General features: G+C 40.2%; 1 protein-coding gene across 1 annotated transcript; it reads right to left on the minus strand.

Annotated features, from left to right (window-relative positions):
- Nucleotides 1-2,647: 2,647 nt before the first annotated feature.
- LOC128301506 (DDB1- and CUL4-associated factor 11) lies at nt 2,648-6,908 on the minus strand. Its single transcript, XM_053038033.1, has 9 exons — nt 6,452-6,908; nt 6,005-6,344; nt 5,849-5,936; nt 5,331-5,766; nt 4,952-5,235; nt 4,526-4,760; nt 4,294-4,449; nt 4,090-4,196; nt 2,648-4,001 (listed from the first exon to the last, which is right to left on the minus strand). Exons 2-9 carry the CDS (start codon nt 6,190-6,192, stop codon nt 3,564-3,566), a joined length of 1,932 nt encoding a protein of 643 aa, XP_052893993.1. The 5' UTR covers nt 6,193-6,344; nt 6,452-6,908; the 3' UTR covers nt 2,648-3,563.
- Nucleotides 6,909-16,871: the final 9,963 nt, after the last annotated feature.

Genomic DNA, 16,871 nt, shown 5'->3' on the forward strand with positions numbered 1-16,871 from the left:
AATAGCAATTGGCCTCATTGTATCCTTCTTCCATTACCATGGTTGTGTGAGTGTATTTATGCGTGATGTTTTAGTGTACTAGGGCCTGGAGTGAATGCTGCATGGTAGTGTATTCTGTATGCTTGAGCTTCAGGAATGTGATTTGAGTAGGTAAGAAGGGACACAAGGTTTGCAAAGAATGCGGTTTTTAAATGCCCCTGCGGCTGGTTCGCAGGAAGTTAGCAAGTAGGACTTTTCAGCAAAATGGGAAAAAGTTTGATTTACGGATACGCCGTTACATACATACATACATACATACATACATGAACGCGAGCACGATCATCTTCAATGCAGGTGACGCAAAGAACTGGACACAAAAGGAACAGGTAGAACAATTGGAATGGGAGAGGAAGCGTTTAAATTTGATTGTGATCTTTACATGAACATATTTTATACATTATACATGGTGGCATCGTAGCATGAAACGGAAACGAGGATGCAGACGCGTATTGTAAAGGAACCGGGAACCATAACTACATGAAAACTGTTGTGATGTGTGTAATGCACTCTGTTGCATAAAGTGGCAGTGAGGAAGCTCATTCTCCCCTTATTTGCGCCTACACAAGACATTCTCTCTGAAAATATCTCCACAGGGGGATAACACAAGGCCATTGGGAACATATAGAAAAATGGAACCGAGTCCGTGTGCTAGAGAGAAGAAAGGTACATATTGTGCTACATGCGTAAGGGATCACGGCTCCCACTGGACGATTACGCGCAATGCGTCTTTCTTTGGCTCGGATTGCATTTTTAACGTTGACTTGTTACTTTAAATTTTGTGTTTTTGTATCATTGACGATGCTGTTAAATGTTGTTTTAATCACACGAGAAACAAACAACCTATAGCTTTAAGTGACGTTGTGTAATGTTCGGTCTGTCCTAGATAGGGATTTTTGTGTAAAGGAACCGACAAAGGAAAACAGGACTTTTGTAAGAAACGTCAGCGCTCTCGTGTGTATAAAAGTTCAGCTAAGTAATACTTATTCGTATACGTTTTTTTTTTCTCATTGAAATGGAACGAGGGAATAAGACGCATAAATTGCCCGACAAAAATCGAAACAGTAGCATACATTGTCATCATTACTACATTAACCCACGCACTAGGCTTTCGTACATCATCCACTACTATATACTAAGAATAATCTACGTCATAATCGTCGTTATGCGGAACGAAAGGAGCAGAAGGCTTGGTGTGGTGGTGACGACGGCTATGATGGGATCCTCCACCCCATGAACAACGGCACGGAACAAATTCCACCCCCCCCGTCTACACAGTTGTTGAAAATTGAGCAAAACCTGTGAAATTGCCATTCAGAAAGTGGAAAATTGTCATTTTTCGTACAACTTGACAGTTTTTACTCAACGTTTAAAATGACTGTCGACCGCCCGGTGAGAAAGTGAGGGAGTGAGAACGGGAGATGTAACAGCGAAAAATAAATAATGTAACAGCGAAAAATAGAAGTAAAACAATATGGACTGTTGTTTTTGTGTACATCATTTCACATTTCATTTTTGTTGTTATTTTTGTCTCATTTTGCGTTGATGAATTGAACTGAAAGAAATAAGGAACGGACGTATAATTATGTTGCACAATGTATTCATTGTTATACCGACACTATCGCTCACTCTCCTGCGTGTTTGATAATACAATGGTACTGAAAACATAAAGTGGAGGATTTTCAAACATAGCACATCATTCTTTGAAGATATATAATTTTCAAAAGGTTCTGTAATCTCTAAAGATTCGTTCAACACAACTTCAAATAGAATGAAAATGCTACTCCGAGGTAAATCGCCCATTAGAGCAACGCCTGGTTCTCAGTAAGTTGGCGATCGTCTAGTTTGTTCATCAATACACAACCACTTAATTGTTTTCGATTATTTTAACTCTATTCGATTTTGCCGAAATATGCTCCACGCTCTTCCGCCCTTTTATAACTTTTCCACCCCGCCACGATGTGGCAGCCCTGATAAAAAATTAGTGTAATAATCAACAGCTGTTACACGCAGTTACAGTTTTGCTCCTCATCCGCTTTGCTTGCGTGATCTCTCCCAATGTTCGCGTCGGCGGATACGAAATTTCATACAATCGAAATGATTTCTGACACCAAGAGAGCATCCAAGCCATAGAGGTAACATCAATTCCCCTGCAGCGTGCACGCACCGCTGTTCCGCTCTCACATGTTGTCATCGAGCGTCATACGAAATGCCATACAAACGAGCCGTTTTCAGATTTGCGCTACCAAGAGAGCATCCAAGCCATAGAGGTAACATCAATTCCCCTGCAGCGTGCTCACAGCTGTTCCGCTCTCACATGTTGTCATTGAGCGTGAGAGCAGATCGTGTAATAGATTGAGAGTGAGCGATAGTGTTGGGTAAATTCGCTATTGCATACCATCAAACTCGCGAGAACGATCGCTAGAACAAGTGAGAAGGATAAAATGGAAGGTATCCGTCGTCATCGCGCTCAACATCTATCTATTCCACTCCGGCGTGCACACAACTGTTCCGGTTGCGCATGTTATCATTGAGCATGATAGCAGATCGTGTAATAGTTTGAGAGCAAGCGATATTCATGGGCAAATTCGCTATTACATATGGTTTTCGATTATTTTAACTTTATTCGATTTTACTGAAATATGCTCCACGCTCTTCCGCCCTTTTATAACAGTTGAATAATTGAATACAAAAATCAGTCCATCGAATATATATAACATTACATAAAATGTACAGTAGAATGATTAATGTGCTCCCGCTACATTCCCCCCTTCTGCGCACAATTCGCCCCGCCACGATGTGGCAGCCCTGATAAAAAAGGAGTGTGATAATCAATAGCCATTACAAGCACATATGTACGCGCACGGATGGGAGTTTTGCTCCTACGATACGGTTTGATGTTTGGGGTTTCTTTTTGCGAATTTGTTTACGTGTAAATATCTTAAAAAAAAGAAAACACAAAAAAGGGGAAATTATCGTTAATCTATTACGTGTGGTCCTACACTTTCATTGCATCTGGGAACATTTATCTTCAAAAAGTCGTACAGTTTGAAGCTTGACGCTGAACTTCAACTTGTTTTTAACAGCAAACGCAAAAGTTGTGTTAAATGGAAAAATTTTAAACTTTTCCTAAACACGATCGCGAAACTAATTTGCATTTTCTGTATGATATTGTAGCCATTCCTTCCCGAAGTTTTATTAAAAGATTTCTTAACGTTGAAATGAAAACAAACAGGAAAATAATTTGCATATCCAGTGTATCCTGATCTCTCTCCTTCTGTCTCTAGCAATTAATCGTTGTAACACTACATCCTGATTTAAATAATTCTATTTTCCATGTAGCGTCACATATTTACCACGTACTATCGTGGTTGAAGACCTGCACCTGTAGCAGTAACGCATAAGGAAAGGTAGTTCGCGGGCACTGCCGCATCATGCTATTCCATGCTTTTGTTTGCTTTTTACGCTTTTGTCGACATAAACAGCAACAGCAGCGCCCACCCGTAAAACACGACGGATCATGTTTATCACGGACTGTCGCGAAGCCGTCGGCGCAAAGAACGAATAGATGACTCGAACGAGGGCATCGATCGTGAGGCGGAAAAATTCCCATTACGGCTGATTCGTCCGGAGCTTGAGCTGCGGCCACTGCTGCTGCTGCTGCTACTGCGACCACTGCTAGTGCTTGCGTTGCTACTGCTGCTGCTGCTACTACTACTGCTTGCGCTGTGCCGGCCTCCATCGTTACTGTACCGTTCGGCCAAACGACGCGATCGTCGAACCGGTGGCTGTTCCGGCAACTCGTCGTCATCATCATCATCGGAACCAGTATCGTTGGAAAGATTCGGATTATACAGGCGGCGACGCATACGCTGCTGACCGGTCTTCAATGCTGACTCCCTTTCCCGGTGCTCCTGCTTCTCGATCGAGCTGCAATGCATATGCCGATGTACGCTGCAGTCCCACTAAAGAAACGATAGCAAGGAGAAAAAATGGATTCTCTTTCACACCTTATCCACAAAACGGGAATTTTTTGTTTGTTTGCATGCTTACAGAACAAGTCATGATTTCGGGTCTGTGTGGATGCCAGTCCACGTCGCGCACAATATCATGATGTCCCTCAATCGCTTCCACTATCGAGCCGGTCAGTACGTCATAAACTAGGAGTCGGGTAGCAGAAGAAGAAAACAGTACACAGTTAGCATTAACAGCAACTTATCCATTGATCCACATCCTATAGCAAAAACGTATCCTTACTTATCAAACGACCAGTACCACATCCGGTATAGATGTACCGCTGGCCGGTAGTGCTTGCAGGGGAGAATTTTGCGCGGATTAAGCTCTTCTGCACTTTGTGACCACGGTAGGTCATTATACTGGTGTCGCCCTTCAGCGATTTCGTAATGTTGAAGACTGTGCGTGAGATAGATACAAATTACCCACAATTAGTAACCACAAAACAACTAGAATGATGCTGAAGAGTACTTACAGCGTTTCGGTACGTCGTCCCATCGGTAATCCCACTGACTATGGGATGGTTCGCGACGGATGTTGGACGGTGACATTTTCCGCAGATCCCAGAGCTTAATGCTTTGGTCCTTCGAGTTCGAAATTATGTACCGACCGTCATTGCGCGAATTGATGTACGTTATGCCGTCGTAATGACCAATCAACCGGCCTACCGCTTCCGGGTTCGATTCGTTCATGCACCGACGATCCCATAGCTAAAACAAATTAGAAAAAAAAACACATTATTAGTGGATGTGTTACTGCTGCTGTTCTAATCGCAGGTGACGCGATCAATCAGTTGTTAAATACTAATTTAGGCGTTCTTCATTTTGCTAGGAAAGTATGTGCAAACCAACCCATTCACGTGGTAGCACACTTTGCAGATTGATTTTTTATGGACCTTTACCTTTATAACGCTATCGTCACTACCGCTGAAGAATATGTTCGACAGCTCATCGACGAACCCGACCGAGTTGACATCCGTATCGACGCGTGCAACGGGCGTCATCAGTGTACGCCGATTGGCCTCGATATCGTACGCGTATAGCCTGCCATCGTTGGCACCGCACAAAATGTGCTTGCCACAGCTCGAGTAGCACACCGTAAATACGCCTAGCTTCCGGTTGTTCGGGCTCAAGTATAGCGAATGTATGCTGTCCGACATTCCACGATCCATGCTGGAAATAAACACTAGGGGGTTTCACACAAAAACAGTGACCCAAAAAGGAAATCAATAAAGGTAAACAATAGCACAACAATTACGATTCAATTAAAACTATACTAACATGCGTCGGCCCAGGTACTGTAAACGAACGAGTTGCCATCGGGACTGAAATCGATGTCCAGTATAGACCAAGCCACATGCTTCGTCTCCAGTACGCGCAACAGCTTATACTGGCTGCCGGACGAATCGTACACGCGTACCATCGCGTCCTGGCTGGCCGTTACGAAACGATTCCCGTTGGTGGTGAACCTGCCGCAGAACACTTTCGAATCGCACGAACTAACCGTTTCGGTGCAGGTATTTGGCCGGAAGTTGTTCATGATCTTGCATTTATCACTCTGCATGAACGGACCCTTGCGTTTTCCAAGTCCTTGCTGTCGCTGGGTAACCATGTCCATTAGAGAAAACGGTGCAGTAGACGTATTCGAATTCTCACCAACGCTCGTCATTTCGTTCTGTCCCGATGCGCTCTTGGTGGAGTGATAGATGTCATTACGCTGTGTAACATTTTCAGGAGGAAAGCATACAAGTGGGTTATAAAGGGTTGCACGGTATTTGTCGTTCTCCAAACATTCTTACCATCAGTTTCTGTAGATTCGGTTTCTTCTTTATCACCGGTAGTGGATGATGCGTGTAGCTTTCGTAGTTAAGCACCATTATTTCACCGCTTAAATGGAAAACAAACATCATCAATTCTACTATCCTCTTGTTTGATCTAAGCCGCGTTCAACTCACCTCCGTATGAGATGGCGCAGGATAGAGGCAAATTCGCTCCGGGACGCAGGCGATTCATCTTCGTCATCTTGCGGTTGGATACCGTTAAACAACCGTTCGCGCAGCATTTCAATATCTCCGCCACCATCATCTCCGTCGAGATTGTTCATATTCTCCAGGATACGGTTCCGCAGGACGATGTTGCCCATAAAAATGAAAAACTGGAATTACGCCGCCAGCCTCTTAGCTAATCGTGTAGCACACACACACACAAGCACACGTACAAACGCCGTTCCAAATTGTGTCGTGTTCGTCCCGTAAGAAGGAAGATGTTTTTGGAGTTCCGCTTCTTGAATTGCCGCTGCAAAAGAACAGTTCCTGTGAATGCTGGTGTTAAGCAATATGAAGCAATTCGTCGTAGTTTGGACTCTATCCCGTGATTCGCCAAATGACAGAACATATTCGTACCTGTTTGTCAATGCCTACTTGAACCTGTTAAAACAAGATTCCCGTAAACGTTTTCGCTCTCGCTCTCGCTACGATCTGTGATCAGAAATACACCTCAAAAATTCCGTACGTGTTGACACCAAGCAGCTAACCGCAGAGGAATCGGCTCTTGCCCATTTGGAGGTGCTTATCGTAATGATATCAACTGAATAATCGTTCCTCTATCGCACCAATGTATTTTTTTTCATGAAAAATTAGACCTCTGTCACATCTGTTGTCTTCTTCCTTTGTTTTTATGCACAGCCCGTCCGTCCACTCCGTACGCTGGCGATTATACTTTGGCCTACGAAACCAGGCAAGAACTCAGTAAATATCGACTGGTACCGGCGTCTAATTACAAAGGTTACACAAAGATACACAGAAAATGAATTAGAGATCTACGGTAGGACGTGAAAATAATCACGACAAAATACACTCCCGATGCTTTGACGCAGTATAAATTGTAAGCTCGTACGGTTGCCCAATGAGCACAATTTTGACAGCAGACGTCATTCAGCACATTGCTGAATTGAATGTACGGCTGAGTTTGGCACTTGCGCAATCCGTCAGATGGCGCTGCGTGACTACGAGTGCAAAATTTTAAATTCTATTAAAATTTATCTGCTGTTATACACAGCCAGACATTATCTATATGTCGTGAGCGAGTGTTATAGCTACTGTTTTGCTGTTATAAGCAAGATCTTTAATTTCTTTCTAATCCATAAACGTATCCATAAAACATGTAACCAAAAGAAGAAATCAAACACCCATGTGTGCACTATTTTGACCGTTTATTGAACATTAAGAACCTTATAAATGTAACTCTTCCTCTATCAGAGTCGGGTATGCAGAAAAAGTCTTACTTTTGCTATCAATAATCATTATTACTGTTTTTTGTTGTTGTTTTTTCCTCACTTGCTTCTTAACGACATTTGCTTCTTCCTGTCAACTCTTTTTTATTTTTTTGTAATAACCTACTTGGTTTAGTAGGCATTGTTGATGTTTTCTTTACATATATCATTTCATTCTTTCGTTCCAGTTTTTGCGTTGCTTTCCACGTACTGGATTGATTTGCCTTCTTTTCTTCATACTTTGTCATACTCTATGCAACACGGAGAGTATATGCAATCATCATAAATATACGACTTTTTCTTTGTTTATTTCACTTGCGTTGCTCTGTACGTTGCATTTCTAGAGTTTCTCTAAAATCCGACGCTTGATCCACACATTTCTGTATTCATCTTCTCGTTTTACCGTTTCTGTTTTAAGCCAGATTGCATTTCTGTTCGACCGGCCTTTCTTCAATAACCACATAAGCACGTAAATTCCCTCTGGCCACGCGTTTTGTAAGTGTTTTTTTATATCATGATCATCATGTGTGTATGTTCGTGGGAGTGTGGAACGAGAGATTGTGTGTGTGTACGTGTGTGCGTGCTTAATTGTTGTTCGTTTTTGTTTAGAGTTTAGTTCATTTGTCGCTAGTTTTCTTTCGCCGCTTGTTGGGTTTTTTGTGTTTGTTTTCTACAATGTTTTTTTTTCTCTTTTTTTCTATAAGGTATGATTAATTTGGCATTTCAGTCTCTTCAATGTGAAATTTGTATGCGCATTTGAAGTTCGTGTTTTCTTGTTTTCTTCTCCCACATATTTTTTGAATTCTCTTTTTCTTTATCGTGCTTGAACCTTCTTCTTCTTCTTTAGTTTTCTCTCATTTTTTCATCTCCAACGATTTCCAACGATTTGCAAAATTTATTATGCAGGGGGTTTTGCTCATTTTGCCTTCCTCTTTTGTCTGTTCCTGTTTATTAGTTTGCGGGCTTCTTGTGCACAAACGCTCACTACGCATTTCAAACAAGCCACTTTCCTTAACATCCCTACCACCATCCAACATCTTTTACTTCTTCCCCCGGGGGGTGAAGTACCACTTTCATTCTGTGTATATTATGTAAAAACATGATTCCTCAGCTAAATATGCACCATTAGTTGTATGTTTGTTTTTTGTTTTGTCTTGAGTGTGGTTGTTGATAATACAGTGATCTCTCTATTTTGCTTTGGGGGTTTTCGAGTGTTTCTTTTTTTCCAAGGAGTTTTGTTTGGTTTTCCGTTTTTTTTTGTCAATTTGTTTGTTTGTTTTGTTGATTCATTTGCTTATTAATTCCTCTCACTACCGTTTTGTTTTTTTGGTTATCAAATTAATCAAATTAAACAAAAACAACAAAAAGAACAACACAAATAGTGTAGAATCAGGCAGGTAAATCCGTGTGTGCACGTTGATTCCGTTCTTCTATTCATCTAACATTGTTCATTGTTTTGTTAATCGTCCATGATGTTGCTGTTGTTTATAAGGGACAGCAGCAGCATGCGTATCAGAAACAAAATACACAAAGTTACAGAATTATCCCTACATATCCCTCCTTTCTTGCATCCTTATTCTCCTTGCTCTACATACTCCATTACACAGCTAATGATTTTCACCAGCATTCTACCGTTCTCTTCTTCTTCTTCGTCTTCTTCTTGTTTTACTAGTTTTTACTCTGTTTTTTACTTTTAGTTTTTACTCAGTTTTTTAAGTTTCATTGCTTAGATCGATTAGCGTTTGTAGTAATCACTGTTTCGTTATCATTATCATTATTGTATTGTTCCATCTGGTTTTGGTTGCTGCATTTGTATGTGTGTGTATGTTTGTGTGACACTCTCTCTAGATGAGTTTAGTAGTAGTAGTAGTGTATGTGAGTATCAGCTTGTATACACGTTCGGTTCGTTTTTTTTTTCACTCGAGTTTACACTTTTCTCCATTTGCTAAGAAAACATGAAAATATATATAGAGCCTTTCACAAAAGTTTTTCTCTACGCCACTTTTCTCTATTATGGGATTCTATGGGGCGTTCCCTTCATATGTTGTGCAGCTAGGCAGTTTGAGCGAATCACACGGCACCTAACCCGCCACCAGGTGACGCTTATCAGGTGTGTCCGGTCCGATTTACTTACTTCTAATTCTTCCTTCTGTTTCGTTTCTATTTGCCTCAATTCTACTAACTAATACGCAGGAGCAGTAATGCACTAAACCGGAAACATACGCAGTAAATATAATAAACGTAATGGCACCACTTTTTCATTGACTTACAGCAACACCAAGAGCGATGAATGATTGTGTTAACAGGATCAATCTCAAAGCGTACGAAGAGATAAAGTAAACGGGGACTCTGGCGTACGACCACAACGGGGAGGGAAACTCCTCCCACAGTTGCTCGGAACACTCGTGAGAAAGTAGGATTGAAGAAATAGGTAAATTATTTGAACATAAAACGGAAACACAAACGCATGTGCGCCCCACCTATGGTATGTGAGCCGCAGCGCATCGTTGAAAATAAAAACTAATCTACCACCAGATGGCGCGTGTCCCTTTCTACTACTAATGGACAGCAACCATTATGTATTGCCGTTTGCTCTCGCGTGGATCGTTTTCGTAATATAGACGGAAGTGAGATCTGATCTTGTTTTTTTTTGTTTGCTGAAGGGACGCTACACAGTTCTCTACCATGCTGATACGCTAAACAATCCTGACTAACTTCTGGCCACTTACTACACCCTTCTGATTTGCTGTACTATCTTTATCGAGCCCACCACCGTAAAAAACCAAACCCTCTGGTACAAAAAGAGAAGCAAAGATATACTCTACTATAACACTATGTATTCGCGACTACACCTACACAGAATGTAGAAAATTGTGTACCAATGGAAAAAGTAATAATATTAGTACGTAAAAAAGACAACGAACGTAATGAGCAAATTGTGTGGTTTGTGTTTTGTAACTATTTGTTTGGATAGGAGGTTTAATAAGACACAGTTCTCATGCTTAATAATATTCGTGATTTGATTGATCTTGGCATTATGTGTTTCCTCCTCCCTTCTTTCTTTTGCGTTTTTCCCCCTTTCGTTCGCCTCCTAACGATGGAATATTTCTACAAAGATATGGTGTATAAATAAATTCTTCCCATTTTACTTGCTAAAATTGCTTTTTCCTGGTTCAATGGGCTAAAACCAATATCTGATGAGCACAATATAAATACGCGTTGTGCAGAGACGCTTGTTAATAAAACGAAACAAACGAATATAATTTGGCCCTCCCCAACAAAGAAGAAACAGATCAATTTATCTATGGAACAAGTTACAACGTAGTAGATTAGTATCCGTGCTGGAACGGCAATAAAGTTAAAAAGGGATATGCAGTAGATCGCGCAGATTATTTTGCGTTCGCTGATGTGCACACTCCGTTGCCCATCGATTCACATAAACCGTGTTTTGGTTGGATGTCATTGTTATTTTTGTTTTGTTACAAGTTAATAAAGTGTTTCACTCTTGTTTGCTTTTGTTTGCGTTTTGTTTTGTTGTTTTTTTGTTGTTGCTTATTTCTTATCCTGGCTTTTTTCTATTTAAACAAATTTGTGTTTTTTTTTTGACAAAAACTTTCCTTCTTCCCACTAAAAGACTATTGTTTTATAGGAACGGAACGTAATTTAAATACGAAGGTAATAATAAATTATAGTAAATAAAAATCACAACCCCCAAGAAGAAAGAAGGAATTTATTATGGTGTGTGTAATGCATGTGTGTGTGTGCGTATGTTGAGCTTTATTCAATCGCTGTTTTCACTGTAGACTAAATAAATTAAAGCTTAAACTATTTCATAGGTTGCACATCATTCTCAAGTACATACGGTTTTCCATCTACCCATCGTAAAAGTAACATTCAGCTGAGTGTTTGTGTGTGTGTTCTTAGTATAAATTGTATGTGTGTTTGACTCTCGTCCGACTACTACGGACGCATACACACATACCCAAGAAAAAAAGGAATCCTTTCTGTTTTACAATGTTTAAATACTTAAAAGAGAAGAAAAACATTCAAAAGCACATAAGAAAGTGATGGTGATGGTTCAATCCCCACTTTCCATCTACTAACAAACGGTGATGGGTAAATCAAGGACAAACAACTTATTGTTGTTTGATGTGGCTTTAAGGGTTTGGAAACTTCGCTGTTACACAAAAATAAAGATTCATAAGGTTATCAGAGCAGGTTACCACGAGTACATACAAACAAATGGCATTTAATTTATACTAATAAAAACGTAATTGCATTGCATTTTAATAAGCGTCCTCTATGGTGTTTTTTTATCAGCATTCGAAGCACCAAAAGGAAGGATTAAGCCACAACAGAGAGAAAGAGAGAGAGAGAGAGAAAGAGTGAGAGAAATATAGAGAGAAAAAATGTGATTGATTTAGTTTCTGTTTTTCTGTTTAAGCGTCACTTTTGTATGGATTTTTCGTGCCATTTTTGATAACTAAACACTGTCTTATCGTACTATATTTTCCTCCTATATTGATTACTGGTTTCTTCTATCGACTTCTGTTACAATTTTTATGCACTGTACGATCCTGCTCTCTTTTATCTTCTTCCATTCAATTCATTTTACACCGAAAGTAATGTGTTACAGTGAAGGATTAGAGCGCATAGGGTAAAAACATAACCGTAAAGAACACAGTTCGCAATTTCTATCCTCTGTACGTAATTGTTAATTTTGACAGCCTTCGAGTATCATGACACGTATTTTTTTTAATAACTGTTTTTACAACAAAACGTAACTATATTTCCTGCCTTTATGATGCGCCTTTTCCATAAGTATACTTTGTGACTGGATGATGTTATTTGGAATGTGTTTCACTAGTACTTGTTTTATGTGTAATGTTTTGCAATTACTTCGAGGAGAGAGAAAGAAATGTACACGAAAACAAAAGGTAAACGTAATCGAAAACAAAACACTAGTAATTATGAGCAAGTGGTTTACAAACAGCCTGGGTTTTAAGGTTCCATTTCTCATTCCATTGCAAGAAAGCCTACATATTCGTTAACACTAGGCGGTGCAAGATGTTTCCATTCAAATAATACGAAACTAATTGTGCAAAAAAAAAAAATAAATCCAAATTGCTTTAACGCAAACTTTCCGTTTACTACTCTCGTTGTGTCTTGGTTTGCCACCATATTGTGTGTGTGTGTGTGTGGTATGGCTATTTTCATTCCTTTCGTTTGGTTTACAAACGATTTAGTAGCAGCACAGCAGTTTGCCAATTTGTCGTTTTCATTCGAACCTAATCATATAACAACTTATTATCACACAAGATCGTTCGCAAAGAGCTAACTCCTTTATAATCGTTGAATGTGGTACGATCGACTGTGATCGCTTAACGTTCTACAACATCATTAGCAGAGCATTAACATTTGCTAGCGCAGAAAAGTGTGTATGCTTGAGTGTGTGTGTGTGTGTGTGTGTGTGTGTGTGTTTGTGTTCGTGTGTGCAAGCGGTTCTTATTTTTCTTAAGTTCAAATATACTCCAATCCCTGTGTTCATGTGCGGAGGGTTTGTTGTTTTTTAAACCGGTTAGAAAATTTGAAAAACAAACGCCAATAAACATAAAAACACGATACGTTTTTTTTCCTACGGCCTACTGCGAATCACGAGGTAATGATAGAGGATTATCTGGTAAACATCCGTAACATGGCGGCAGCTATCCTTTCAGTTGCCATCGCATGCCGCTGTTCAGCGCCTACTGCCACCAATTTACATTACACAACATAATAGTATTGCACTAGAGTAGAGTTATCCGCATCACATATGCTGAGATGTATACTGAGTTATACTGAGACGGGGCTTTGCGTTTCATAAGTAACATAAAAAAACAATGGTAATCATTTCTGGATTGGGATGGTTGCTAGCCGAAGTAGCACCAAACACAGCAGCCACTAGCAATTGTCGTACCTAATCTCCGCAGCAGGACGCGTCCGGTTAAAGGGAATCGTTCAAAGTCCGCGGTTGGCAAAGGTGTTTGGCACTAAACTGAATAGAACATAATAGAACTGGCATAAACACAGAAACAAAAAACATCTAAATCCTTCAGGTGAACACATTTGAAGTCAAAGGAAATTATTCTATCTCTTCCCAGTACTTCCCTAAGGTTAGTATACGCGAGTTAGTAGCGCCGATAGACGAGTAAAATATGCCTCTTTTAGCCGTTTGCTTCATGAAAGTTTGCTTTTTGTTTTAGGTTCAAAATTTAGCATGAAGGAAATAGTAGATACTGGAAAGACACACAAAACTGTACTGGAAGACGAAAGTCAGGATCTCCTCTTCTTATTATATAAAGAATACACAGAAACACAGACAAAAAGGGGAGAGGGCACAACACTTCAAGGGTGCCCCTTCTTATCCAAACCGAGAGGTACTGTGGAACACAAATGTCGGTGGCTTCAATCTTATCACTGCGAGACATGGATCCTGATGAAAAACTCAGCTTCATTTCAGAAACGGAACCGAAGGACACACAGAGTAAGGGACAGAGAGAGAGTGTGCGTGCCTGGCGTGTGACTGCATTTGAATGTTAGAACTTCCATTGGTTTGTTGTTTCATTTTGTAATGGTGCCGCCTGTATGTTTCTTATTTGTGTATGTTTAGTTGACATTACTAAAAACAATACAAATCGACAACCTTCACAAGACCAGTTTTAGTTGCCCATTAAGCACAACTTGCATGAATGGTTTACGAGTTTAAAGCACCACATAATATTGTTGTCCATTTTCCTATCTTCCATTTGCTGCAACCGCACCTCACGCTTCATTCTAACCATCCTATCTGCCTAGGTCTACATTTGCAATTTGTTTTATAGTCCTTTTCCCCACAAACCATCATCTGTTTCTCTGCTTCATCACACACAACAACACACACGCAAAACAAAACCATCTTCAAGGTAAATTTACTAATTATACAGAGCTCGTGCATTTTTTTTTGTATCATCTTTCTTCTATTTGGGACGTTTTATTTACGAATCAAATATGTGTGCGAAGATATCCCGCTTGTGTGTCTCGGTGTGTGTGTGTGTGTGTGGGTGTTTGTGTATGGAAAAATAGTATATCACAAATAGTTATCATCATAGATAAGTGTTTCCATACTTGCAATAATTCGTCCTTTCTGTGTTTCTGCACTCTCTCCTGAACTGGGCACTTTGGGAGTTTTGTTGACTTCACACACCCTCCCCACACAAGCATTGTAGTAGTAGTAGTAATAGTAGTTGTTGTAGTAGTAGCAGTATTGATAAGGATGATATTTTGCAATCAGTTGTAAGTTAGGGGGGGGGGGGGGGGGGTGCAGGCTTGTCTAAATAGACGTGACCCAGAAAAAACACTTCGTTCTCTCTTTTAAATACTACTGCTGCTGGATTCCTTTACGTACTACACACTACTTTCGCCTTACACTTTAATTCCCTCACATTTGATTGGTGGCAGATGCTTACACAGGTATGCTTATTAGCTAAATATATGTTATATACGATCATAGAGGTTTGAACGGGCCCAATCTACACCCAAATGAGGGGGGAAAAGGGGGACACATTTTTGTTTTCGGGAGGCGGATAAAGGACGATACTTTTGAGTACGGATTGTACATGTTTTACAATACGCTTATATTGCCTTGCGATAGACGATAGACGATACCGAAAACTGGAATATCGGAATAACGCACACGCGCACTTTTGTCCTGTGCTCCTACCATCCTTGAACCTTCTCTCCTCCATTGGGATTCAATTCACCGTACATTGTGCTGCCGCGGCATTAACTTAATTTCACTGGTAATACAATCCAGTCCTGTGCTTTTTTTGTTTACTTATAATGTTTTGTTCGCGCACATTAAGCAGAGAGTGGATAAGATTCATATTTTTTCCGTTTCGTGTTTCTAGTTTAGCTTTTTGCTTCTCTTATAGAAAACTAGCATTCCCGGAGTGTATCTTGCGGAGTGTGTATGACATGAAGCTGTTTGACTTTAGCGTACAATAAAATAGCATTTTAAATCTTACAAAACCTAACCGCCTCGGGGTCCGTTGTGGCTGGGCAGAATACACAGTTACTGCCTGTTTGATATGAACATTCGTCTAAAGTAATTCTCCTTGGAATTCTGTGTCCTGTGTGTGTGTGTGTGTGTGTGTGTGTGTGTCCTGCCCCGATGAGTCTCATTGTGCGACTTGTATCATTTGCCTATTTGTTCAGCATAGAAAAAGAGTATTGCATTTACACACACACAAAAAAACAAAGACTAATAACCGTGACTAATCCTGCATTGCGCGGTGTTAATGATTGTGATGATGTGTGCCGACGTATCAAATACTTAACAAAAAAAAAACAAAAAAGATCGTTGTCTTACGCAACTATAATCATTGTGTTTTTCCACAACACAATTGCACTCTTTGCCCTTCCGCGAACAGCTGAACCATATATATATATATAATATAATTAACAACAAAATGGCTTTTTTGTGTTGTGTGAGTGTGCTTATGCTCTTCTTCGCTTCTTCTAGCTGATTGTTTGATTTGAACAACAAGAACAACAAAAAAAAATACGAATACTACCACCCCCCACACAACCGGTTCTCATCAAAACAAATGCACAAACATATCCGCGATCACGATCTCTCGTTGTGCATAATATGCACAAGGGGGGATGCAGTGGGTTTACATTGCTATTCCTTGTTATAGGCACTTCATACATTGCTTTGCCGGTGTATTTTTTTCAATTATGTTTTTTTTTTTGTTTGAGAAAGAGACTCCGGATATTAATACATACATATTTTTTTGTGGAAAGCACGGCTTTGCAAAAGTGAAATCTTTCCTTCGATTTTTTTTCTATACTCCCTACATCTTACTCCCTTCGTTTCACACATTCCCCTGGTGCTGTCTTGGCGTTCGAACTTTGGTTGAGATTGGTTTTTGTTTTTGTTTGTTTGCCTTGGCACCCAGCCCCCCCCCCCCCCCATCCCACCTCTCACGGCACAATACATATGTAAATATATGCATAGCACATAATAGAGACAGCACACCGCGGGTATTGCATTTCGTATGGCTTAGCACAAAACAGCAAAACACAAGTACAGCTACATAGTTAATTAATCGCGGAATGCAAATACAAAGTATAATGGTTAAATAACTTATAATTCCTGCTGACAGTTTGCAACATAACAAAAGGCGGGCACACATGCGCCCGACACATTATGCTTCATAAAAACAATGCTGAGCGAACGCTTTCGCATTCGTTACTTATGTTTCCTGTGATTCAGTCTCTTAAACGAACGTTACCGGAGTACCAGGGACATAATCGTTGTCACATTAGCGTTGCGGAGACACGACAAAACTATACGCATATATTACACCACACACACACACGCACAGCGTCGTCATAAGAACACCTTAAGGAAAGGCAAAGCTTAAACACATATCTGCTAACTGTCCCACTGAGCACACTTGCGCAAATTCTTACCACGAAATACTAAATTTAGTAAACGGTTGCGCTTCACATTCCCTGAACTGGATACC

The sequence above is a fragment of the Anopheles moucheti genome, chromosome 3 (genome assembly GCF_943734755.1).
Source record: "Anopheles moucheti chromosome 3, idAnoMoucSN_F20_07, whole genome shotgun sequence".
Lineage (NCBI taxonomy): Eukaryota > Metazoa > Arthropoda > Insecta > Diptera > Culicidae > Anopheles > Anopheles moucheti.

What these genes read in the sequence shown, in the direction of transcription:
- LOC128301506 (XM_053038033.1), bottom strand. Translation starts at nt 6,192, where the DNA reads ATGGGCAACATCGTCCTGCGGAACCGTATCCTGGAGAATATGAACAAT. An exon ending in CTGCGCCATCTCATACGGAG is followed by an intron (nt 5,937 to 6,004) that starts GTGAGTTGAACG and finishes TTTCCATTTAAG; the next exon opens with CGGTGAAATAATGGTGCTTA. An exon ending in CGAATCTACAGAAACTGATG is followed by an intron (nt 5,767 to 5,848) that starts GTAAGAATGTTT and finishes AATGTTACACAG; the next exon opens with CGTAATGACATCTATCACTC.